The following is a 26,957-nucleotide window of genomic DNA, read 5'->3' as shown; positions in this document are numbered from 1 at the left end:
AGAACTTCCATTAATAGTCGACAATTATCGCACGACCCTTCCATTTCAAAAGTACACTGTGGTCTGAAACGCGAAAGCAGGCATGCATTTAATAACTGCATGCTTTATGTTTGTTTGTGATACTTGCTTCGAGTGCATTGTAAGCGTCATCCCGTTTACTCACCTATCTGCATGACGGGGCCGAACACGGATGTGTTGTCCACCGTGCTACAGTTCCATCTCCTTTGCCTGAACTGATACTGACACTCCTTGATGCCCGTCTTTGCCCCCTCTCCGATATAAACCATATGGTCCTGATAGAGCTGGCAGAGCTTCCTCTGACCCTGAGACAGGCCCATCAGCTGGCTGCACAGAGGCTGTGCTCCAATGATGTACATCTCCGGTCTTTGGATGGGGTTCATAGCTAATGACCTGAGAAAGTAAGACCAAAGCACAGTTCATCAGCTAAATAAAGTGCGGACGACTAACCTGCAGCGTGCATGACAAAAACCTCAGTTAGGCTATACTTGGGTGTTTATCTACTACTTCTTCTTTTGAAGAATGCAGATGTTAAGTCAAACGCTAAACCTGTGATTCAATGTGCCGGCTTACTTTCAAGCCAATTCATTTTGTTGTATTAAGTTATGGATTGTAAAGGTTTAACTGTGTCTGTAACTTATTATTCAATCGAAAACGGTTGGAAAAACAGTTGCCATGTTGCCTTGAATGCCCTTATTTACAAACAGTTTGACCATTTGTTGCCCAAGGTAAATATTGTGACAAAGCCTTCACATTTGTTCTCAGCCAACGGTTTTCTTACGCATCGTTTCGTCCTTCACAAAGATGCATAACTCACTATGGCGTTATTCGGAAACATAGACATGTATCCTAGATTATTTGGCAAATGCAATCTGATCTTACCACCATGAGTTGGCGACCACCAGCAGCTGTGAGTTGCAGACGATGAGAGTCACTGCCAAAAGTAGGTGTCCTTGGTTCATTCTCACATCCATCCTTCCTCGTCCAAGAAATGGAAACGCGAAGAGCCTCCTCTGGGGAAACATTTAGGAAATGATAGTAACCCACTTGGAGGAGCTGCTTCCTTTAACTTGACTAAAAAAAAAAGAAAGTCCAGCGCGTCTGAATCCCCTCAATGTCGCCCCAGCTCAGTTTTAAACACCAGCTGTGCGTAAAACACCTAGATGACCCGAGGCACTAACGGAGTCTGACATCTGTTGAGAATGTTCTTTTCAAACTCCGCTTCATAAAACGCAACGAAGGTGGATGCGATGGACATAAGCGCCACATGGATGTAAGTTAAAACGAACGACAAGAAGACATAAGTGCAACTATGCAGTGGTAGTCCAAACTCTCTCTGTCTCTGCCGGCTCTCTCGATATGAACTAACACCTCTGCGCTCCGATGGCACAGCTTAAAACCTCCCTCCTGCTCCTCGCGCTACAGCGCACCCCCTTCGTTTTGACGCGGATACAATGAAGAGGAGGAGGAGCGCGAGGGGAAGCCGAGGAACTGTTGAGGAATTTGGGGCGGCCAAACAACACAAGAGGGCAGCAGATGAGCCTTGATCCTCCGGCGCGCAGGAGCGCGTTTTGCGCGTTTTGCGCTCACGCTAAATCACGACGCGACGCACGTATTAAGAGGAGCTCGAGATCCTCGCGAAGCGTTTCTATGAAAATCAAAAGAAGTCAAAAGTTCACGGAGGGAGACGGAATAAAAGAGTTAACGGCTTGGAAAACATCATTCTTCCATTAAAGTTCGCATGCGTATAATCGCTATTCTTTTTAGCTCTATGGTTTACCGCAATAAATCCGAACGGGGGGGAAACAAAAAAAATCCCAGTTTGACGCGAGGAATAAAAGCCACGCATGTGATCTTTGACAGTTCGACTCCTGCTACCCTCTAAATCACTTTGCGCATAAAAGACGCGGTTGCGTTAAACGCGCTTGGGCATGAGATGTCCGCTCACACTTCAGCGAGCAAGACTAAACCGGGATGTAATGTGGGGAAAGTTTTATCAGCACGCCCGTTTTAGACGAATTTACGGCTGATAACCAACACTGCAGACATAAACAGCCACATTGCACCCTATCCTTCAGAAGTGCGGTGTAAGGAATGCAAATACAATGAGTGTTTTACGGCTCCAGACTCTTGGAAAGGTTTGGGAATTGCAGAGATCCCTGTGCCATTCCAGCATCACCCCCACACCTCTCTTTTGAGCGCAGACATGTCAGAATTGGTGTGAGAGACGCCACTCAATTTCCGAGCAGTCTGTGCATGATAAAGCGCCTCTCCGGACCCTTTCATCTCCTCTAATCCACACGCCCAGCCATCACATCTCAGACCCGGGCTCGTCTTCACGCCCCTCCCTCACCCTGGGACCCTGGGACCCTGACGCACAGCGAGCAATAAACCCTCTCGATTTTACTTAGAATCACTGCAATAATGCGGTTGATCTTCCGTTTTTGTAAATGCAGCGTAAATCCTGTAATAATTTCAAACACTAGGATTTACTGGACGACGATTCGAGGTAAATCGTGTATAAAAATATTAAACAATGTCTAACAGACTGGGTTCGGGTTCATCTGATAATGCGCATAAATTCACGAATTTCTTATTTTTAAGCACGACGTTGTTAGTGGTTCGTTTGAGTTCACATTTATTAGGAGAAAATGGTGTTTGCTCCATCTGGCGCACTGATTAAGTAATTACAACACACTTAAATTAAAATAAAATATAAATAAAATTGTACTGTTTAAAAATAAGTCCATACGCTTGATAAATAAATTAATAAAGTATCAAATTTTTATTATTATTTCCCCAGCAATGCCACAGAAGAGCCGTTTTGTTTTGGTTTGTGAACAGTTATTAAGTTATTAAGATTCCACCGGTGTTAAACTGTTCTTCATGGAATCATAGATTGCAATAAAAAAAAAAAAACTATGAAAACAAAGACCAAAAATAATATATTTAACTAGTCGAAACTGCGCTGGAATAAATAAAAGTTACCTGAATAAGTAATTCTGTATAAAATAATCTACTTAACGTGTAAATGTAGCTATTTAATTTTGATTACTTAATAAAAAATAGCAAAGTCATGTAATTATTATAATTAGTTTTTTTTACAAAACCTATTTTATAAATTAACTCATCTATCGCTCACTTTCCATTCACAGTTCACAGTCGTGGTTGTATTACTGCCTCTCACCACGTGGTGGCGCACTTTAGCAAGAAATGAACCCGCACTTCCGTTTTCTCACGAGGTCTATGCAATCGCAGCGCAACCCAGCGCAATGCTCGCGTAATACACGGCTGATGCCTCATGCTTATCAGTATGCATTAAGCTCTTTGTAGGTGCTAAGAAAAATATGCATACTGGGAAAAAAAGAGATTGAATTGCCAGAGCTTGTGTATAAACGCCACTGCCTGTAATTTGATTTTATTTTTAAAGAGTCCTGTGAGGTCTTTTGAGTTGAGAGCCTCTTCGATCCTCTCTGGCAGGTCACCTCTTAACAGTGAGCTATAAACCCTGTAAGAGCAGATATACGTTGCTTATGCATTGTTCAATCTGCCTGAAATCGGTGCTAATTATACACATTTCAATGTGACCTTAAATGGGCACGTTCTCCCTCTGTTGGTCTGTTCTATGCCATCTGTGCTGCTGCCAGCTATGGTTGGTAAATGATGACATCACTGGCACGCATGAATAGAATCGGAGCATCCAGTGGCTTTCAGAAGCTGGATGCCGTCTTCGTACAGGCTTTGCAGATTTGTACTGACTTATATTAGCAGGGCGGCTGCCAGTGCTGGAACGAAAATCCTGTCATCGTTTACTCGCACTCGTGTCATCCAACCAGAATTATTTTCTTGCTCGCATGGAACACAAAACAAGACGTTTAACAGAATGTTGGCGCTGCTCTTTCTAACATAGAATGATCGTAAAACGTCAGTAATTTGCATGCTATTTTCCAAGTTGTGGACTCTAAAAACAACAAGGTTTTTTTTAACGTGATCATCTAAAGACGATTTTCCACTATGAGGAAACTTTTGAAGAAGGGAACGGTTCGACTGATGTTAAAAGTTCTTCATTGAACCACAGATATCAATAAAGAAACGTTTATCAAGTGTATGAGAAGAAGACCACATTTTTAAACAGATCTGACCACATTATTGGCCAAATGAGCACAAATAAGCATTGAGAGACCATTTCGGTTTTGTTCCTCCCACAAAGCTATCATATGACTTTGTTATTAACTGTATTGTAAAGAACCTTTTTGTTCCACACAGATACCAATAAAGAATATTTGTTTTTAAGCGCGTACGAGAGGATTTTTGTAACCAAATACGACCACGTTATTGTGCATATTCAAACTGCACAAATGCTTCAAGAACTCTTTTTGGTTTTGTTCCTCTCACAAAGCTATCATATGACTTTGTGTGCTATTGTCCTATTGTAAAGAACTTTTTCTCGCTATAAAGCACCTTCAGCAGAAACCTTCTTCTTCCATGGATGTTAAAAGTTCCAAACAGAACCATAGATGTCAATTAAAAAAACATTTTTTGACCAAATTTGACTACAGTATTGACCAAATAATTTCTGAGAGTCATTTGGTTGCCAATGAATGCCAATAAAAAAACCTTTATTTTTTAAGACTGCACGAGAAGACCGAAGCTGACCACATCACTGACCAAACGAGAGCGCTCTGAGAGCTCATTTTGGTTTCGTCTCACACAAAAATCAATCGTGTGGCTATTGTTAAAATGCCTCGTCACCATTCACTTTCATTAAAATAGCGGGCTGAATGCTCCGCTTAACATCTCCCATTGTGTCCCATAGAAGAAACAATGACACAGCATGAGTAGTTTTGCTTTTTGAGTGAACCATCCCTTTAAGGTTTGGAACAGATTATGTAAACAGCTCAGTGTCTGACACAGAACAGGAAAGAAACAGAGGTGAGAGAAGACAAGGAAAACACTGGAGCCAAGCAGACGGCGTGTGTGTGTGTGTGTGTGTAAATGTGCAAGCGAGCGAAGATGAAGACAACCTGGCTAAAGCTCAGGAGAGCTCTTGAACTCTGTGATGATCCTCCAGTTACACAACTGAGCACAAAGAGCTCCGGCGCCAACGAGAGAGAGACAGAGAGACTGAAAGAGAAAAGATGCCACCCATACCAAAGATCCCGAGTAGCATAAAAACAGCCACTAATCAAAACAGTCTGCCCAATGCCTCGGTCTCTGCGCACGCAGAGAAAAACGAAAGGCACGGAATAAAGAGCGAAAGCTTTTAATCACACGGCATCAAACAGTCATATGCGAAGCAGCTTTCTGGCTGTGAATTCACAGCACTTATAATAACCAAAGTGTTCACAAGTCTGTAAAACTCGCTGCTTCCCCGTTGAGTCACACGTACTGTAAATGCCCCCCTCTTTCCTCACACACAACGCCATGTGGTTCGGGGGTACGCTGGAAATGACGGGGAGGGGGCTCTACACGTGCTGGGGGTGGGGTTAACCGGTCCAGCTGTGTTTCCCAGGGTGCTTTGCGGCAGCCGCTGGGAGATCAATGGCGAGGCAAGCCTGACAGATCTGTGTGCTGAGGTGTCTGAGTGAGCGAGCCTGCTGTATATCATTAAAACTGCAGCGTCTCTCCATAACGCTGTCTGTGACTAACCCAGATTGCAGGCAGACTCCCAAATCAAAGACATGTGGGCTGCACGCACACACACACACACACACACACACACACAAACATACACATACAATGCCTCTCACCGCTCATGCTCTCTTTTACTGTCAACTCCGTCACTCCCACCCCATGTTGCTCGCTTTCACTCCGAGACACTTTCCTGACGTTCCCACTGTGCGCTCTTGAAATTCCATCATTTTTCCTCTTCTTTCTCCTTTAGCCCGCTCCACAATCTTTCTGTCTCCTTTCTGCCCTCCACCTCTCGCCTTCCACTTCCTTTACTCAGCGTATAGTCTCTCCCACAGCTTGTTTTGCTTCTCTTCTGCCATTTTGCATTTATTTCCTTATCCTACACCTGCTTCTCAGATGTTTCATGCCCCTGTTCCTCCTCCTGTCGTGCTCCTCTCTCTGTTATTCATTCACTCTGTTCCAGCCGTTCTCTCTCACTGTTCTGTTTCTTTGTCTTCCTGTAACTCTGCTTAGGACTCTATTATGGCTGTTTTGTACTAGTGTATTAAAATATATATATATAATTATGAATATATATATATTTTTAAACCCTTCCAAAATGTCAAGTTAGCAATGACACAGTAAACTTTATCGCAACATACATTTTTATTTTATATATTTTAAAATATATATTTTTATTATATTTTGCACAGTAAACAAATTAAGAAGTATTTGTTAGACAAATATTTATTTTTGTAATTAAACTTGTATACTATTAAAAAATGTTTGGATAAAAATGCATTTACATTTTTATTCATATTATATTTGAATTATCATTCAGAATTTGTTTATTCATATGTTTATACATGCAAAATCTTATATTAATTTTTTTAATATAATCTGCGTGTTTTGGGGGCAATTGAGCTGCTTCAGATGCAGCTTCTGTGCCGCTTTTTCCGGGTAAAGCTGGGATTGTACCCTCTATTTCATTTCCCTCTGTAAAGCTGGAAGAAGATGACTCATGCACGCTGCTCTCGTTGTGAAAGTGAATGCATGTCTCTCTCTCTCTCTGAACCCATATGGCTTTCTGCACTGACTGCTCAGGAAACCAGACACAGGCCAAACTGGCCACACATCAGTCACTCTCTCTTCTATGACGCACACGGCCCCTCTCACTCTCTCCTTCCTCCTTCCTCTCCGTCAATTTGTTCCCAGTAAGAAGTCTGATAGGACTTGGTGTAGTGTGGAGAAGCAGCAGGGATCCTGCTATAAAAGCGCAGGGGCTGTTAGAGCTACTTTATTCCCTAATAAATAGATGGACGGAGCAGTCAGGGGCCTGTAGCTGCTGGATAGACCATGTGTCTGCCAGGTTCCTGATGTGATGGCGGGGGTGGAAGAGGGTGTCCTGACAGCCGCTCTTCACCGGGACGGGACGGGCCTGGGGTCAGTCCCCCCAGGGCCGAGGGGGACACAGCACATGTTATAGATTTGAGGGGTGATGGTGTAATGGCACTGGAGGCGTTTGGGTCATATTCTTGTTCTTTCAGCAAACGCAAACTAAAATAAACACGAAACACATTTACATGAACAACTCAATAACAACCTGAAAATGGTCTGTTAAGATCAGAAATGCTATCAAAAATCTGTCCTTGAAAAGATTTAGGTCGAAAATCGAGTTTTTGCATCAAAGGTATTACAGAGTAACAATGTAAGGAAGCCCGCCCCAAATTAAAAGAATAAAAAAGGTTAACTGCAACTTTATTTCACAATTCTTACTTTTACCGTAACTCTGAGTTGTGAGACATAATCTTTGCAATCGTGAGAAAACCTGATGTAAACTAGGAGGTCAACAAAAAAAGTCTACATTTCTAGGTATAAGCTAAATGTAGACAAAGTATGAGATACGAATTGCAAGAAAAAACTGAATTCTCAGTATATATTTCACAACTCTAAGAGTCTAAACTGTAAGATAAAAAGCAAAATTTTATTTTATTTTATTTTAAAAGTTATTATTTTTGTGTTAATTCTGTGCTGGATACAGGTTTGCATAATTAACCATGTTTAAGGTTTACAAAGAATAAGCCGTGACCTTTTAATTGAAAAATGTAATGGCAAAAATCTAACTGTGATAGGGTTCTTCGTACACCGTTTATGACCTTTCCCTCATGAAAGCACACAGTTCTAGGCATGTACATGACCTTACATGCTGTCAGCTTATTAAGCATAATCAGTGCAACATCATGCATGTCAGTGCATTCACTGCGTGCAATAACTATCAAAAAACAGCTCATTAAAAACCCACGTTTTACAGGTTCACATGCAAACCACACAAAACCCATTTCACAAGAAAAACACGTTTTCGTTAGATACATTTAGAAATGACTGGCCTCTTCTCTCCATTACATAAAATGCTACGCAGTCAGACTAGATCTTGCGAGGAATACAGAGACCGTATGCGGTCTTTGCATCCGAAGCGAATGTTCAATTTGGTTATGCATAAGCCATTTATGACCTTTTCCGGATAAATTAACACTAGCATGACTAAAATCATTAAAGCATTAATAAAAACCATGTTACATCCCATATATAATCACAAGATTGCTTGAGAGAGGTATGCGACCCGGGACGTGGTTACAAGTGACTGCAACCGCAATCCTGCTCACTCATTACTGTGCATTTGAGCAATGCACTTAAACCCCAGGATCCAACAGTCACAATTAGAGCATTGTCAGATGCATTGGGTGAACAGGCATTGATTAAACAGTAAAAAGCTCGCCAACTGAACGGCTTCATCCTGTTTTTTTGGGGTCAAACAAGTCAATGGATGCACTTTGCTCATCTGACCCTGGATGAATCTGTCTGGAGTATACAGGTCAGTTACGTATATAATGCTGCTTTCTTCATCTCCTTTCTTTCACTCTACGTCTCATACTCTTATCTGAGTAGAGTATAGGGGGTTCATTCGCTCCCCAGGCAGCCCGAAGGCCGCTGTCAGCCTGGGCACGGTGCCCACATCGGTCCTGGCACGCTGACAGGCCGCTGGCTGCCCATCAGTCCTCTTGGGCTGCCCTGGAGAGCCCGTTCCATTCCCTAGCACCTCCTCCTCTCCTCCCTCTCCCCAGCCCTCGTTCACCACAGGAAAGGTCTTATCGCACATCAAAGATGGCAGACAATCCAGGGTTAATTTGTAGAACTGCAAATTGTGTTATCAAGTGCAAACGTGACTTTCGAAATTATGCACATTTGTTATTCCTAAAGAGACCTGATCAATATTATGCCAGCAGTTATTATATTAGTACGTTCAAGACAGGGGTTAATCACTATTATGCTGTTTTTATGACAATGAATCAGAGAGAATCTTGTATTACTATGTATTTTCTAAATGTGGTTATACAAATGTATATATATATATATATATATATATATATATATATATATATATATATATATATATATATATACACGAAAATGATTTTGTTTTTGGATTGTGATACAGGTTTAATAAACAAGATCAATGCAATTCCCATTCTTGTAACACTTTACAGTTAATAGCCATTTATTAGTGCTAATAAAGAAAATACATCCCTAATCCCTACATCCCTAATACCTAAACTTAACAACGACCTTACTAACTATTAATAAGCAGCAAATTAGTTAATTAAGGTCATTGAAGGTCAGTTAATGGCTTGTTTATAGCAAGAATTGATAAGCTACTTCGCTTTTCAATTATAATAATCTTTAATTAATTTAAAGTACTAAAGCTGGGTTCATTTAAGTTGCTGAAGATAACTAATATAACCGCTATTCAGCTGATTTTATATGTTTTGTATGTTTTTATTTATTTATATTCTTACTCCATAAATAAATAATAAAAAAAAATCTAGAATGACTCTTTTCCCAGACTTGCCCCGTCTAAAATTTCCTCTTGTATTCTGGCTTTGCCAGCATCCCGGTATATGTATTTATATTTGCATCGCTTCGGCCTTCTCGCATGTGCAATGTCTTCACCTTCATCCAAAACTTAGACATTTTAGCCAATTTAGAAATCCTGGCCAGGACATCCAGGAGGGGAAAAAAGAAGGAAGTATGGTCAATGTATTTAATCAAACTCACGGTCAAAACGCGGTTAGATAGACGGAAGTACAGAAATGCTCTGCAGCCTTGCTTATACATGAGCACACATGCTGAGGGAGAGGAAAGAGGACAAGTCCTCAAACGTGACCACACATACAAACACACTGGCTTGAAGCAAGCAGCTGGAGGGTGGAGAGGTCGGAGTCTCCACAGTCTCGGCCTGATTAAAACTCCCAGCACTGCCTCTCACTCCCCCTGGATTGATTAACCTGACCTGTATCGGATCAACCCCTCGGGACGCAAGCGCAGCCCACTTTCCTGAAGTGGATGAGAGGAACAGCAACGGGGTGGGAGGGGGCAAGAGGCAGAGACGCAGAACAGGAGATGGGCAAAAAGGGACCACGCAGGAAGAGAAGGAGAACAAACCAGACCAGACTTGCAGGTCAGCACATCGGCGGCATACTAATCCCTGCATTCAGGTTCTGCGTTTCCGGCCCTTTATGCTTAAAACTTCTCTTTCCTCCATCAAACACAATACACCTTCTTGTAATGTTTAATTCAAATGCAAACAATGCATTTCTGCGCGAATGTATCAATTATTTAGGTTTTCATTATTGTTATTATGAGGGCAGCACAGCTGCTCGGTGCTCCGTCAGCAGACGGCTGTCTCTGAGTCCCAGCACTGAGACAAACAGCTCGGCTTTCTTCTCCACAATCAACACTCTCTAAAGAGATACTCTCTGACAGCTATGGCGAGATGAACCAAAAATAAACGGGAATACGCATGCACAGATATTCAGTGTCTCGCAAAATGACTCCCCATTAATAAAGTAAATTACAAACCATTTTTGTGTGAAATGATTACTTCCTTAACCTTATATATATATATTTTTATAGTTAATAAAAAAATGTATGTATGTATGACTATATGTATTTTTGTTCTTGAGCTGTTCCTATACACGTACTAATATACCTTGCTGCTTGCTGTTTTTGAAACAGGCCCTTCTGCCATATTTCCCTGTATTCTTTCCCTCACTATCCATTCTTCTCTTTTAACAAGATGCCCAGTGTCTGCTGATGAAAAACAGCCTTACGGTGTGATGCTATCACCAGCATGCTTCACAGTAAATGTGATGTTTTTTTTTTGCTGTGTGGGCAGTGTTAGATTTTCACCATACGTATTAGTTCAGATTTTAGCTGAAAAGTTTCATTTTGGCCTTGTCTAACAAGACAAACTTTTCCTTCACCGCAAACGGAGTCACAATTACGTTTTTGGCAAACCCCAAACTTGCTTTCACTTGGTTGTTTTTGAGCAATCATTTAGATGGCACAGATTTCCTTCTTTGTGCAGACAGTTTGAGAAACGATTACTTCTCGATAATTAAACCAACAATAGGCCACTGGGGCTGCGGCATTACTTTGTAGCCATTTTCTAAAATGCATTCGCTTTGCTTTAACTTCTTTGGAATGCTTATTAGTCTTGATTTTTGTGGCAGGTTCACAACCTGAATAATGATGCCTTAACTGTTGGGTTTCATCTAGAAAAGATGAAAATTACTTTAATGATTCAAAGGTAAAGGCCGAATCATTAGTGTATCGAAGTGTTTCTCAACTTTGTCTGAACTCAATACTCTAACTTACAAGACTTTAACTTGGGAAATTAAGTTCAGTTGCTCATAAGTATTATCAAATTGACTGTATAAGCAATTCCATCTTAATTATATTAATTATTATATTCAAAAAATAAAAATGCATTAAGTCAAGTCTCTTGAATCTCTTGATGAGTTAGAATAATGGGAAAAATATGTTTTGTTTTTAAATTAAAAAGATATTAAAATAAATTATTTATATAATGCATTCTATCTAACGGCTTCAAGCGTTACCCGAACATACTGCATTGACTTTGAACTAAAATAAATAGCATAAAATGAAAATAAACAAGCTTATGTCAGTTCTTTAAAACAACCTAGATGGTTTACGGGCCTAAATACTTCCGCGAAGCACATTTTCTCAAAGGCTGCAAACCGTCTTTGTTGATAAAACAGGCCACTAAACACTTATGGCTCATGACCTCACTGCTAAAGCTCGCATTAACAGTAACCTCTCCTTGTGGGTGCGGGACCTATGACATCGAGCGCTGGGTCTCAAAGGCCCCTGATGCTGAGGGCTTTACTATCTGGGTGGCTGATGTGTGTGTATTCTGCCCTTGAGTCACACAGTTGTTTGAAGAACACTTTTCAATGCGTTCCTAGTTCCTCCCTCTCTCCAGGCCCGGACATGCAGCAGACTAATTCAGTCATCTCTCTGTCTGTTTTGCTCTCTATTTTGTCTCTTGAAGGTCCCAGGTGGGCACTGTGACCATTGTGCAGCCAAACGGCCTGTTATTGTCGGTCATGCTATGAGAGAGAGGTTGAGCTCGGTGTTTTTTTGTATGTGTGCGTGTGTTTTGATGAACCCACTGCTTTCTGCCCTGTCAGTGTCTCTCCTCTTCAGCACATTAGCCCGGGCTGTTCCTTACGACTGCTTTGATGGTGAGCGCCGCAGGGCTCCGATCTCTGTTTCAGGTTGTAATTACTCTCTGGAGGGGCCTCACCTGGCTGTGGGCTCCAGGCATACAGAGAGAAAAGAGAGAGAGAAAGAAAAGGGAAAGAAAGTGGAGCTATGAAAGAACAGAAGATGTGAAAGGAAAGGTGGGGTAAAAGGGCAAAACTTCAAAAAATACAATGGGGCTAAGAGTCTGAGACAAGCTAGAAAAAAAAAAAAAAAATGTATGCACATGCCTATGTCTCTTTTGCTCAGCAAAACTGCATTTATTTAATCAAAGATACAACAAAAGAGTTTAACTATATAAAAGAACTGTTTTTTTTTTTATATATATATATTAAAAATTGAATTTATTCTACGGTGTAAATGTTCAGCTGTTTAGATGATATATTTATATTATTATTAAAAATAATATACAGAAAATAAATAGTCGAATAATAAAATTTTACATTTAATTCTCATATATTTATATATTTCTAATTATATAATGAAAATTATTTTATATATTATTATTAAAATGTTACAAAATATTATTGTAACATATACTGCATGTATTTATCTATTATTTTATATAGCATATATATTTTTAGATATTCTGTTTGTTTAGATTAATTACTATTAGGTTATTATTAAATAATAAATTCCTCTGTACATGTTAATAAAAAAAGTATGACTATTGGTATAATTTTTATATACAATGCTATTTTTTTAATTATAGAAGAACATAGAAGCAAATGGTTTTATATTGTAATAATATTTCAGGCATATATTGTATGTGTGCGTGTGGGTGCTTAAATTTTAGATTATATATTTAGATTAGATTATTGTTATTAAAACTGAACATTTTGATTTGTCATTGTTAGGATCTGTAATGGAAAAAATTACATTGTTATAAAGCGTAATCAAAAACACTTGTAGTTAAAAAAGCTGCGTTTTTAAATTACTACAAAAAAGTGAAATATTTTCACTAGCAGCCTCAGATTTTTGCACTACACACGTAAACCAATACAGTTTTATATCTATAAAATATGCAATCAACATCTCTTACTTGCCTTCTGCATCAAACTACATACTGCTGTATTTCTGAAACAGCATCAGAAATCAAACTTTGCACTCCGTCAGGCTGCATATGAGAGAAAAGTGCACAAACAGAGCACAGAATTGAAACGTTACGGGAAAATAAAGGGATTTGCTCAATTGGCATCACTAGTGGTATTACCATTACAATGCATTATATGCAGAGAGAGTATTACATCATCGCCTGTTCTTTACACAGACACAGAGAGCATCGGCTTCCTGGTGCTTCCCCTGTAGTACCCCAACGGGGTTGCAGCTCCTAGGGAGATTCGACCTGATTTGAATAGAGTAACGTAGCTTCCCCTGCTGTAGAAGAAACTGTTGTCTGATTTCATGAAAAGCCCATTCAGCGAGCTGGATGTATGCGAGCGTTTGTGCGAGTTACATCCGCCAAAATCTCTCCTCAAACTGCCACCGCTTGCAAAACAAAAAAGCAGATTGGAGTCATACACGATTCCGTGAAGGAGCCAAGCGAGAGAGAAACTACAAAGTAGCCTAAAATCTATTCATGAGGTGTCAGCTTTCAACAGCATGTTGACACATGCCTACGTCTCCTAGGAAACGCTTGCCCCAAGCGCAGTTATCAGCGCAGTTCTGTGGCATGCAATTATCCAATTATCTCCCTCCCCTGAATCAGCACATCAAATCACATGACAGATTTTTTTTTTTTTTTTTTTTTTTGCAAGGCCCTACAACACCTTCGCATTTGCATGTAGCACTTGTCCTTCCAGTTCTCACCGGCTCCCGGCTTCATTTTCACTTTCCTTCGCTGCAATCTTTTGTTTCTCTTCCACTTCGGGATCAGAACGTCCTTAAACGCTTTCCGTTTCGCCTTCTGTTTTGCTTCCACTTGGTGCAATTTAGCCGGAATGATCGTAAACTGTTAAATTAACAGCGCCGTCGCTCTGCGTCTTTTTTAATTGTTAGCTTTCGCCTGCTTTCTAAATCAAACCCCTCCCTTTGCTTTCTCGCTCGTCCCCTCCTCCCTCTCTCTCTCTCTCTCTCTCTCTCTGCTTATTTCCAGGAGCAGCTTGAATCCTGCTTTTGGCTCTGCGGGCCTGCTTTGAGAGTCTCTGACTCACAGCAGTGCAGTTCTGGAGCGGCCCTCCTCTCTGGCGGTGAGGCCGGCTGGAGGAGCCAGGGAGAGGGGCCGCTGTCACAGACCTCTCGCCCTCTTACACGCTGGGCACCGGGGCTCGGAGAGCATTCAGAGCCCTTCATCTGTCCACCATACAAGCCCAGGACCTGTCCGTCAGAGCGAGCGCATGAATTCAGCTCCACGTCAGCGTGAGACGGAGTCCGCAGCGTTGTTTTATTCCAGTAATCTGACGTATTTCAGAGATGATCTGGTTAAGTGGATGATAAAAATAAGAAGGATGACGGAGCGAGGTTTGATTAAAGACTTCAGTGCAAAAACGGCTTATCTTACGCCGTATTTTTGTCTTGTTTCTAGTCAAAATATCTAAAAATTCTTATACTGAGATGCAATTAATCAATAAGCCAAAATATTTAGTCTTGTATCCCGAAGGGGGAAAAAAAAAAATCTAAATTAAGTGCATTTTGCTGAAAATAAGGAAAATTATCTGCTAGTGCGAGAACAAAAAGTATTTTATTCATCCCACTGGTTGATCATTTTACTCAAAGCAAAGACTAAATATATTTTATCTAGTAAATGCATCTTAAATTTTTAAATAATTTGACTAAAATAAATAAACCAAACAACCAAAAACAATAAAAAATGTTTTTTTTTGTATTATTGCATTGCTTTTATAATGTTTATTTATTTATTTGTAAAGATTTATTTTGCCATTTTCATCTTTATTATGATAGAATAGATCAGAACTAAAATCAGAGGTAAAATAGTAGAGAGATGGGGCAAGATTTGGGAAAGGTCCTCGAGTCGGGATTTGAACTCAGGACAACCGTAGGGCAAAGGTACTATAAGTCAGTGAGCTGTCCACAAGGCTTTCTGAGCTAATAATAATGTGCCTTTATTAAGTGAACACAGTAAGAACACGGAATAGGATGCATTTTGATTTCAAGAGAACTTTCAGCACCGTGTGCTACTTCTGAAGTAATGCTGGATAGAGTTTTCTGCTTTACACAATTATAACCTGAACCAGTGAGAGCGGAAGGAGGGGGATGGAAAAAAGTGACATTTATTGAAAAGAGAGAGAGAGAGAGAGAGAGAGAGAGAGACGTTCGGTGAGGTAGAAAGAAGGTTCGAGACAGACAGAAAGCCGGAGTGGGGAGGGTTGGACTTGTGCTGTCAGTTGTGCTGTGCTGCATTTTCTTTTGTAAACACAAACGTGTGTGTGCTGCTTTTCTTCCTTCTTTCTGCTACACTCCAGTACCTTCTGCAAATGCTCCCGTCATATCAGCTAACAATGCCAAAGAGCCCACAGAGGGGGGCCTGGGGCCCAAAGACGGGGAAATATGCAAAAGGTGGAATAAAAACCACCTTACGTAAGACTGACGGGGCAAAAAGGCTAACTGTTACTGCCAGAGCATAACATTGCACGCCTTTTTGTTTAGTGATACATAGCCTGCAAGAAGTGAACAAAGTTATGACTGTATATAATAGATAAAGAATCACGACTGAAATAATGAATAAATGAATGGCAAGATACGTGCATCCGTTTTTTGATTAAATTTAAAACCGAAGCAATAATTATCTAACAAAATATTACATTTATGCCATTTAAAATGAGCACTTTCTATTGTTTGTTTGCTTCTTCAATGCACCTAAAACATCAGTCATTGCCACGCCGTGTCACTTTAAGAAGTAACTTTACTCTAATAATAAATAAAACTGAAACAAACACTGCAAAAAATACCAGCATCTGACACGGAAGCTGAAGGGTTAAGGGTAAAGTGAACTGAATTGTAAGAAGTTGGTTTCCAGGGGAACTATTCTTACTGTTCCAGCTGAGTTGGGCGAAACCACTTTGCTTTCGAAAAGGGGGGCGACAAACACCCACAACACGAATCTCTTTCGTAACAGTTTAGAGGAAAACAGAAGACGGGCTGGGACAATAACTACAAACACATGCCGTCCCGTTTTATAAGTTACAGCCTGTTCCTAAACAATTTGCGCGGTTTTGACGGGTTTAAATATGCGCGCCTCCCCCGCAGCCGCTCTGTGCTGGCGGCCCTGCCAAGTCAGTTTGAAAAGATCAGACAAAGGCAGCAGGAAGCCCCTCGGCTTGGCAATGAGTGCGAGCGGAGCACAAACGCGAAACGAAACCTCACTCTTTTATCTGATAGCGGACTGAATTTATTTTCTCCCGAGGTTTGTGGCAGTTTTAGACATCTTTTGAAAATGTACGACCGTCTGGATCCCCGGGTCGAGCGAAGACTATTATCAAAGCGCCAAACGGGCAGCAGCGCTGCCTGACCGCCGATCGCTGTCGGTCTGAATCGGATCAAGCGTCTTTTGGGGGCATTTTTTTTGCTTTTGAATCCTTCCTACGCCGCTGAAAGGATCACTCGGGACGGGGAGTTGACGATTCACACAGTTAAATGCAAACGGAAAAGCTTGAGGAGCTTTCTAAAAGCCTTTTTTTCTCCTGAGGGGACTACGAGCCGCGACGGTGACCGTTGGTGGGGGTTTACCGCCGTTTGTTTTCTTGAGCGCGTTTGGAAGATGGAGACGCACATCTCGTGTCTCTTCCCGGAGATTTTAGCCATGATTTTCAGCTACTTGGACGTGAGGGACCAAGGCAGAGTGGCCCAGGTCTGCACGGCGTGGAGGGACGCATCCTACCACAAGTCCGTGTGGAGGGGGGTGGAAGCCAAGCTGCATTTGAGGCGAGCGAATCCGTCCCTGTTCCCCAGCCTCCAGGCGCGGGGCATCCGGCGCGTTCAGATCCTCAGCCTGCGGCGCAGCCTCAGCTACGTGATCCAGGGGATGCCCAACATCGAGAGCTTGAATCTGAGCGGCTGCTATAACTTAACGGATAACGGCCTGGGGCACGCGTTCGTGCAGGAGATCCCTTCCCTGAGGGTGCTCAATCTGAGCCTTTGCAAGCAGATCACGGACTCCAGTTTGGGCAGAATAGCGCAGTATCTGAAAAACTTGGAGGTGCTGGAGCTGGGCGGCTGCAGTAACATCACGAACACGGGCTTGTTGCTCATCGCGTGGGGTTTGCACAGACTCAAAAGTCTCAACCTGAGGAGCTGCCGGCATGTGTCGGACGTGGGCATAGGGCACTTGGCTGGCATGACCCGGAGCGCGGCGGAGGGCTGCCTCAGCCTGGAATACCTGACCTTGCAGGATTGCCAGAAGTTGACGGACTTGTCTCTCAAGCACATCTCGAAAGGCCTGACCAAGCTCAAAGTGCTCAACCTGAGTTTCTGCGGGGGCATCTCGGACGCCGGCATGATCCACCTCTCTCACATGGCGAGCCTGTGGAGCCTTAATCTGCGTTCGTGCGACAACATCAGCGACACGGGCATCATGCACCTCGCCATGGGCACGTTGAGACTCTCCGGACTCGACGTGTCGTTTTGCGACAAGATAGGCGACCAGAGCCTGGCTTACATCGCGCAGGGCCTGTACCAGCTCAAGTCGCTGTCGCTGTGCTCGTGCCACATCAGCGACGACGGCATCAACAGGATGGTGCGCCAAATGCACGAGTTGAAGACGCTTAACATCGGCCAGTGCGTGCGGATTACAGACAAAGGACTGGAGCTGATCGCGGACCACTTGACGCAACTGACCGGCATCGATCTGTATGGATGTACGAAAATCACTAAGAGGGGACTGGAGAGGATCACGCAGCTCCCCTGCCTTAAAGTTTTGAACCTGGGCCTTTGGCAGATGACTGAAAGTGAGAAAGTGAGGTGAAACTTGGGGGGTTTTGGAGGGAGGGAGAGGAGAAGGAGGAGGGAGGGAGGGAGGGAGGAAGGGGGGATGGGTGAATTTCAATAGAGCAAAGTACATAAAAAGAGGCTTAAAATGCTGAATGTGATACATGTGTCAGTTATTGCTATTAACACACACGAAAAGTTGTTTTGTTTTCTCTTAACAAATCGCAATATTAAACCTCCTTCTCCCCGAGTATCGCGATATTTTGGCTACCTCGTTAGATGTATTATATTGTTATTCTTAAGAAGAATGAGAATTTGTGCCTAGAAAAACAACCCCCTCCCCCTTTATCTCGTGTTTGGCTCGAGGAAAGCAAAAAGGCAGAAAGAAAGGATGGATCATTCAGACTACCTTTTTTTTTAAATTATAATTATTTCCTTCTTTCGACAAATGAGGTTTCAAAAAAAAGTCTATGGGTAGTTGACATCAAATTTCAAGCAGTTTCGCCAGCGCCATGTGATGTGACAGCTCACCTTAAAATGTTTTAGGCCTTTGTCATTATTAAACAACGCCGTTTTGTGATCTTACATTAACCGAGAGGCTACATGCAATATTTGTGCTTAAAACAAATAATTGATCACACCGTAGGACCATTTAAAATTAAGTAGCGATTAAAAATGACAGAGGAAAAAAAAAAATAGCGGTCGGTATAAATTACGAGAATAAAATCTGCAAAAGCTCATGGACATGCTTTATGTCAACTACCCTTATGCAAAAATACTGGGTTTTGTACACTTAAGCTTTTATATTTCCGATCTCTTTTAGTTTTTGCTCAATTTTACAGGCCTGAAAGCCTTTAATTCCTGCTTTGAATAAGAGGTTCCCTCTGCTGATGTATTTATGCTTATGTAAGCAGATATTAATTAATGGCTGTTATTCAGAGCGTTGTACTTCAAATTGAAGTGAATTTTGTCCCTAAAAAGAAAAAAAACCCGTTGGCAGTTCTCCTGACGCCTTGTTTGCCTCTTCACGTGACTGAAACGGGGCACATCGTGTTATAAAACAATCCGTCTGTTTTAAATACAATAATATTCAACTTTACATATAAAAGACATGGTCGAAACGAGGGTAACACGCAAAATGCATGTCAGGCCTATATACGTACCATGATGTATCGACCTGCAACATGTATTGAGTCCTGCTGAGAAGCTACTGTGTTCTAATGTACTGTAAATGTATTTGTAAAAAGAATCCCAAATTAAAATGTTTTATATTCTTACGGTAAAAACATTAAAGTTGATATTTATATAAATAAAAGAGCCACTCTGAATTTCGTTTGTGGGGAAAGGTTTTTTGCTGCTTGTGATTTGTGTTATAAATCCGTGCATTCGGTTTGGTTCCGTGTCCTTTTGACGCTAAACGTCACGGCGTTCAGGCAGCATCGCAGATAATGCCGCTGTAATAGGGTTAGGGGTATATTTGGTCGATTGCCAATGTTGTGGATTTGAGAAACGAGCGCTTTGGAGGACGCCGGAAGTGATATTTGTGTGTTAAGGGCATGCATGTTTGTTACATTATTTATGAACTGCAACAAAATGGATGCTTCCTTTTAATTGTGCAAGTTAGAGGGTGTTAAAACGGCAATGCTGCTTCTTTTACAATGCAATGATGTGCGTACTGTTACAGCACCTGATATCAATTTAGCAGCTATTAATAGCGGTTGCATTTCACCCAGCGAAATATTATAAATCCTGTTCTCAACAGTTGCCATTGTTTCCCCCAAGTTAAGAAGCCAGGTTTAGGATTTTTTTTTTTTTTCTTCTCCTTGCTCAGTCACGCATACCAGATCTGAGAGACGGGGTTTGTCCCACGGAGTCCCCACCACCACCACCAGAAAAAAAAAAAAAACGGCCCGGCCCACCCCCCTTTCCTCAAACAGACACTTTTAAACATTCCTCACCATCATTCAAAGCATTTAAGCTTTAGTCTTTGCTCCCCTCCACCGTCCAGAGGGGTGGAGGATTTAAATGGGGGCTCCGAGCGCTTGATGAGAGAGAATTTAAGCCCTTCTGAAGGTTACCGCCATCTCTTTTTACTAACTTCGCTGAGTTCATAGATTCTCTTTCTTTCCCCCGGAGCTACGTTTTTTGTTGCATTTTTACAACTGGAGCTGTTTGTCAGACGTTCGGATATGTTGCTCGCATAGATCTTCTTTAAAGTCATAAAAGACGCGATATTTTATGATTTCGCTGAACCGAGCACGCGGAGCAGAAAAACCCAGTAGAATAAAAAAAGATTACGCCACCTTTTTTAAAGATAAAAACACGGCTCGGTTTTACTGCTGGGAATTCTAACAAAGCAGTCGGAACATTAGCAGCGACCTGTATAGCTCTCCCAGCACCTGTGGTTGAAGGTGTCTCTGGGTTACAGTCAGGGGCTTTGAAGTTTCTGAATGTTCCAGAAAGGTGGGGGTGGAAGGGTCGGAGGTTATTCTGCTCCTGTCTGGAGTTAAAGGCGTTTTAGTAGGTCCGTGTGATTTGCTCAAATCAAAAAAAAATCGAATCATCTGATAAAAGTCGCTTATCGTTTGATTTGAAAATCGCGACGAAAATCTGATTTGTTTTCGGTCAGGGTTATAGGAAAGGTGGCTGGAAGCCGTGCCTGCCACATCGCTGGAAAATGGACAGGAATTTGTGAGTCACTGTTTGACTTTGCTCTGTGAAAAAAAAATATGCGGTGCAAGAACCCTGTCTGACTTAAGGAGGCCGGCACCGTCTAGCAAACATGGCACATGAGAGATGCTTTAGTTTTGCGTCTCTGTGTGTGGCATTGCTATTTATTCGTTCAGAACAACTGCATCAGGCCAAATGAGAAGGTCATGAGCGGAGAGAACAATCTGTTGCTTCATTCAAATACTTAAGACTCAACTTTCTCTCTGTGTACAAATTAAGCAACAGAAAATCTTTTAACTCAAAAACAAAAAGTAATATCTCCGTTCAGAAGTTTTTTTTCTATCAATAGAAGTTTTTAGCATAATGTTTGTTACCACAAAAATAATAATTAAATCTTTCTGTCTTAATTCTTTTATAACAGCATCATACAATGGCAAGGTTTTTTGTGGAATAATCTGAGATTGTTTTTACATTTAATTTAATCTGCATGATTCGAGCTGTAAAGTGGTTGAAAAAGTTTTTAGTTTATTACACTGTAATAGCTATGAAGTAAAAAAAAACATTAAGTCAACAAGCATAGCAAGTGATTTTTCTTGCATGCTAAAATCATATTTACACAAATATCAAATTTTTCTGTATTGATTTAGTTTTTTGCTTTATCTTCATTTTGACTTCACATATAACAGAATTGTCCATAACTTCGACAATTCTCCGACAGAAAATTAACAGCACATTTTTTATTTTCATTTTATAGTGCATTGAAACAGTATATTAACGTTTACAGATTGGACCCATTAACTTCCATTGTAGCCCAGATTTCTGCTGTTTTAAGAGGAAAACATTGCCATAAATACTCGATGGAGCTTGTACAGGACTTACAATACTCATTTAATTTTGAAACGGGACTTTATAAAGCTTAACTTTAGAGTCACATGTTGGTGATTAACCAGATTCTTCTGTGGCTGAAGAGTCTGTCAGCAAGAGCTGATGCAAAAGTTTGTGACTCAGTGCGCAGAGAGAGATTTGGGTTTGAAAAGAGTGGAATTAAGTGGTGAAAAAGGCGTATGATGGCTACCTGTCTCGCATGGCTGTCAGGTTTTAGTCATACTTCTCATTAGAACTAATCCACAGCGGTCTTTTCACACTGTGGACTGGATGACGGCCATATGGCATCTTTACGAGCGCACAACTGGTTTACTGCACAAACTGTACGTCAAGCGCTTTTTTTTGAAGCAGCCAGATGAAAAGGTAGGTTTAAGGCGAGTAGATGTGTGTGTGTGTGTCGTCCAGGTTTGCTCTGGTTTGTCGCTGCCAGCTCTCCCCCGGTGAGGTTGTGACAGAGTTTGACTGGTGTCATGTGACCTTGCTGGAAGTGTGAGTAAAGAGGGGCCGGAGCCAGGAGACCCAATCTGTCGCTCTCGCCCCACCCTTCACACACACGCGGAGACAGAAACAAATTTGCAAAAATGACCCGTACAGGCGCAAAAATCCACAGACGCTGTTCAAATTCTAGGCAAAATTTAGGAAAATAAAGGAAAACTGTGTGACTTGGCGGATGTGTGTGTGTGTGTGTGTCTTGCTAGGGAGTGTTTGCCATCTCAGTCCTATCAGACGCATACACACACACGCACACAAACTTAAACTCTATTTTTCTCTTTTCTCGAAAAAAAATGGGACTCCGGCTTGTGTTGCACCAGTTTTCCCCTTTGTTCTGATTGTATTAGGTGACGGGTCCGCATGTTCTGGATCGTATCTGCTTTCATATGCAGTGAAATGCAGCTCTCCGGCAGCACTCTGGAGGCAGGAGGTCTGTGCATGAAAGAAACTTGAGTGCGAGACTGAAAACCACACCGCACAACAAAAAACGATATGGGGAAAAGACAACCAGTGATTGGAAGCTTTGTTGCTTCTAAACCGCCCATTTTAGTGTTAATCCTTGACCTCAAACTGTCAGGCGCACCTTTTTTTTTTACAGTCAAAAATACTAATTCTGTCTGAACAGCTGATTTAAAACGTATACTGAAGAACGCATCGCTTCCATCCTGGCTGCTGATTGGTCGACGCGGCACGAAAATGCACGAAACGGGAAGAGATGCATGGGAAACAGGAAGCCAACCTGCTTGCGAATGTACAAAATTGCGAAAGGCCGGTTTATTTGTTAGCCTCCACGTTGGGCTTTATAATTTAAAAGGTAATCTGTCAGACGAGTACATGCGTGTGTGTCCGGGGCTACAGGCCGACTGCACAGGAGATTTGTTGTTACTCAGAGTGTGGGTGGTAGAGAGGGCGTGAGTGTTGTGTGTGGCGCTCGGAATCCACTCAGAAAGGGAAGCGATGGAAAGAGAGAGAGAGAGCGCTAAAAGGAAGAAAGTGGATGAGAGATGGATGACGAGGGGAACGCAAGCTACTGTAGCTAAAACCTCTTCACAGAAACACAGCAGCCTCTGGCCGTCACATCCGTCGAGACCCCACACAGCCTGACTGAGCTGCTCCCCACAGGGGGATGTATTTTTAAAACCACCGTGGCATTTGGAATTATCGAAGAGGCACGTCCATAATGTTTTGGTTATGTAGGCACTTTTTCAAGCACTGCGTATACAAAAAGCACGGTAGGTCCGATGGGTTTATAAATCCAGCGGAATTTGCAGCTTGCCAGACGTTTGTTTTGAGCGGTTGCTGATCAAAGTTATTGGTTGAAATGAAATAAAGCTGTATCCTGAGCAAGGTACAAAAGAACCCCTTCGCATTGCCAGTGGAATCTGGATTAGATAAATCTAGCAGATCCAACATGGCACCACAGCCATTACAGGAAAACTGACTTTACCGCTACGCCACAGATTGACGACACGCATTAAGCGAATGACGGGAACCAGTGGCATTGTGGCATTTAAAAGAACGAATGGATCTTTATTTGAATTATTAAAATTCGAAAAGCAATTCTCGTTCGAAAACAGAAAATCCTGTCATCGGTGACCGATTCCGGCACCACTAGTCTAAAACAACTGCTTCTGAAGCCAGATGATCAGAATGTGACTGGGAATTCAACACGAGGCTGGGTAAATGATGAAATTGTCATTTTTGTGTCGGCTGTTTCTCTCGAAACGACGACGCTCAAACTCCACGTCTGTCAGACTTTGTAGAGCGTTCAGCTTTTGAAAACGCGGAATATTCTGGAAGACTGTAAATAGCCGCGTGTTCAAAGCAACAGCAACAGAATTGTGCCTCTTTTCTCTCGCTCTCTATCTCTCGAGCCTGGGTATTGCATAGCTCAGTCGGAGATGTAGAAAAGGCAGTGTTACACAACAGGAAGTGAAGCATGTCTCTGGAGCTTTAAAGACAAATAGACCGGTTTGATCAAGTTTAGTGCCGGGCTCTCTTGAGCCCACCTCTCAATACCGGCTCAAGTGCACAAACACAGGAGAGCGCGGGGAGAGAAGGAACACTCATACTGCCTGATTGAACTCTTTGTTTAGTGTTTTTTACCTCCTTAAATGCCAGAGGAAAATGCTGCTTCTGAGAATAAGCTACACAGTCTGAATTGATGAGATATAAAATCTCGATATCTGCCTACAGTGTTGGGGAAAGTTACTTTTATAAACAATGCGTTGCAATATTGAAAAAGTAATTGCTTTACTTAGTTACTTTTCATGGAAAGTAATCTATCTATCTATCTATCTATCTATCTATCTATCTATCCCATTATTCTTAGAGCCTGAGCACAAAAACAGCAGTAAAACAGTTACTAAAATGGACAGTCGACTTCTAATGGTGGTAGAAGTATAACTAAAAACAGGATGCAATATAGATGAGTGAATCATATTAAGATCCTGCTTTGGCAGTTAGCTGCTTATTAACGCACCCGCACCCACAGGGCTACATGCACCAGGCCCACTAGCTCAAAGAATAAGTTTAAACCGTAGCGTCAGCAAAAAGGCAGCTACCATTGTTTCAGCTTTACAAAAGAACGTATAGACTGGACGGCTGACAGGAAGTGGTTGGAGCTGCTAAAGGTGGGTATTCACAGAAATACAAATAAAGCGTTTAAAAGGCTTTGCTTTTAAAGGGACGGTTGACTTAAAATATCAACATTTTGGTGCGCTATTACTTTAAGAGCTGTCTACGAGAACTTTTTTCGACTGAAGGTATATATAAACCGTCCCCTTCACAGCTGAAGACTCGAGACAAGACGCTCTCTATGAAGTCCTGTGTAATGACAAAGCAAAATGTCTGGACTTTAAGATGATTGTTTTGAGGGGCTTAAATTAGAAAAGAGATCAGGGTGAAGCAGTGCTTCGGTTCTTAAAATAAACGCTTTGCAAGATGATTGCGTTGCTTCTGGCCATTTGGGCAGAGCTAAAAAGCTGAGAGCGATGCGGGAATACGAAACCAAACATACCGGGCAGCACCGAGCCCATTTTTCATCTCATTTCCTCTCTTTCTCTGTCCTTCCTTTTTCCAGACGAAGCCTTCTCGCTCTCTGACGGCCGTCCATCATTTTTTTCTCAGCCCACTGTAAATGCCATGCTCCCTCTCTCTCTATATCTCTCTTTGAGATTTAGAGGCTCTGAGTGTGACATGGAGAGGCTCAGCTTGTGTCTGCCTCGAGGCAGTGGTCCGGCTCAGCCGGGGAAATTTATAAAGTGTCTGACGTTATCGCCATGCGGTATGCAGAGCATTCTTTCTCCCCTCTTCTCTCTCTCTCTCTCTCACCAAATCTTTAACCGTTTTACATTTCTGACATCTCTGCCCTGTTCTCCAACATCATTCTTCACATGTATTTTGCACTCTCCATGTACTTTTCAATATTTAAGGGGTAGTTTGTCATTTACTCAACCCCATTTTCTTCTGTGGGAAACAAAAGGAGAAAAAAAAAAAGGTGAAGAACATTTTAATAATCTAAAGAGCCTTTCTCCACTATTAAAAAAACATAAAAAATGATCAAATGTCTTCACGAAACATAAAAATGCCAATAAAGAATGTTTAATGGTTAAAGAGCACACATCTTCGTCATGCAATAGCTTTATTGAGGCCAAGACTGAAGTCTTAAGTTGCTCTATGCTGAAAAACATGCAAATTACCAAAGTGCAATCGGTCAAGAAACATGCACGTCATTCGTAACGTCATCAAACCTGGCACCATAGCCATTAATTCTCAGTACTGAAGCATATATGAACATCATCAATGAATAACAACTGAAAGCTAACCTATACTTGATTGTATGTTGTCACTCAAAAATGAATATTCTGTCATTACATACTCGCCCTGGAGTAGTTCCAAGCCTTTGTTTTGCCGAACACAGAGGTAGAAAGCATTTTTCAGACTAAAAGACGACAGAATTTTCATTTTTGGGTGAACTACTCCTTTAACAGTGTCCCTTCCCATTCATTCTCATCGAGTGGAAAAGAAGATCTTTTCACACAGGTTTGAAAAACTGCATTCTTTTCCTCTTTCATGTACCTGCATATATCTGCTCATAACCCACATATCTGCCACGCTAAAGTCCTGTTTGCTGTGCGTCGGCTACTTTTTCCATCTGTTCTTCCTCCTCCCTTCCTGTTCCTCTCTCTCTCTCTCTCTCTCTGTCTCTGGATGCTGGGAAACTGTGGATAGTGTTTTACTTTTGTGCTGCCACTTCTCTCACTCTCTTTTTTTGCTTTGTCACTCAACACGACATGTCCTGTCACATGGTTCATTCACTCCGACAGACACAGGGCCGGAGAGTGCTGCCTCTCCCACATTTCAATCTCCTCTCTCATTCTCCCTCTTCCTCCCTCTCATTTCAGCCTGGGGTCTATTCTGAGGCAGGAATTGGAAACTCAGTCTTGTGCTGATGTTTATCAGCCCATTCCAGGCCCTGCATTTCTATCTGAGAGTGTATCAGAGCCCCTGATTTTAGATAGATATGATTAATGTTGTTACATACTCCATGGCATTACGCGGGAAGGGGAGAGGAGGGGGTTATACACAGCCAATGATTTTCTGGATAATCTTCTTGTTTTGCTCAACAAGAGATCTTCGTGTGGTAGTGGCTAAATGGAAAACAACACAAACTTGCAAATGTGCACGGTCATATTTAGAAATGTATAATGTGCGTTTGGATGGATGTAGCCAGAGAGGGACTCTGGAGGGAAAAAAAAAGAGAGAAAAAA

General features: G+C 41.8%; 2 protein-coding genes across 5 annotated transcripts in view; one reads left to right on the top strand and one right to left on the bottom strand.

Moving 5' to 3' along the window:
- Positions 1-26,957, bottom strand: part of LOC122342760 (protein Wnt-5b) — a 69,520-nt gene that overhangs the window by 8,597 nt on the left and 33,966 nt on the right. Inside the window, exons 1-3 of one of the 4 annotated variants that reach the window (XM_043236828.1) lie at positions 12,165-12,387; positions 901-1,031; positions 164-411 (exon numbers count right to left, since the gene is read on the bottom strand). In XM_043236828.1, the coding sequence (XP_043092763.1) occupies positions 164-411; positions 901-992 (340 nt within the window). In that variant the 5' untranslated portion in view covers positions 993-1,031; positions 12,165-12,387. Of the gene's footprint in view, positions 1-163; positions 412-900; positions 1,051-5,768; positions 5,962-12,164; positions 12,388-26,957 lie in introns of those variants that run through there. The other 3 variants (XM_043236829.1, XM_043236827.1, XM_043236826.1) reach the window with 3 other exon arrangements.
- On the top strand, positions 16,435-18,207 carry LOC122342759 (F-box/LRR-repeat protein 14). Its single transcript, XM_043236825.1, has one exon. The coding sequence runs from the start codon at positions 16,973-16,975 to the stop codon at positions 18,173-18,175; it is 1,203 nt and encodes a 400-aa protein (XP_043092760.1). The 5' UTR covers positions 16,435-16,972; the 3' UTR covers positions 18,176-18,207.

Source organism: Puntigrus tetrazona, chromosome 4, assembly GCF_018831695.1.
Source record: "Puntigrus tetrazona isolate hp1 chromosome 4, ASM1883169v1, whole genome shotgun sequence".
Taxonomy (NCBI): domain Eukaryota; kingdom Metazoa; phylum Chordata; class Actinopteri; order Cypriniformes; family Cyprinidae; genus Puntigrus; species Puntigrus tetrazona.
The sequence above is the reverse complement of the archived record's forward strand: the minus strand, read 5'-3'. Positions and strand labels throughout refer to the sequence as shown.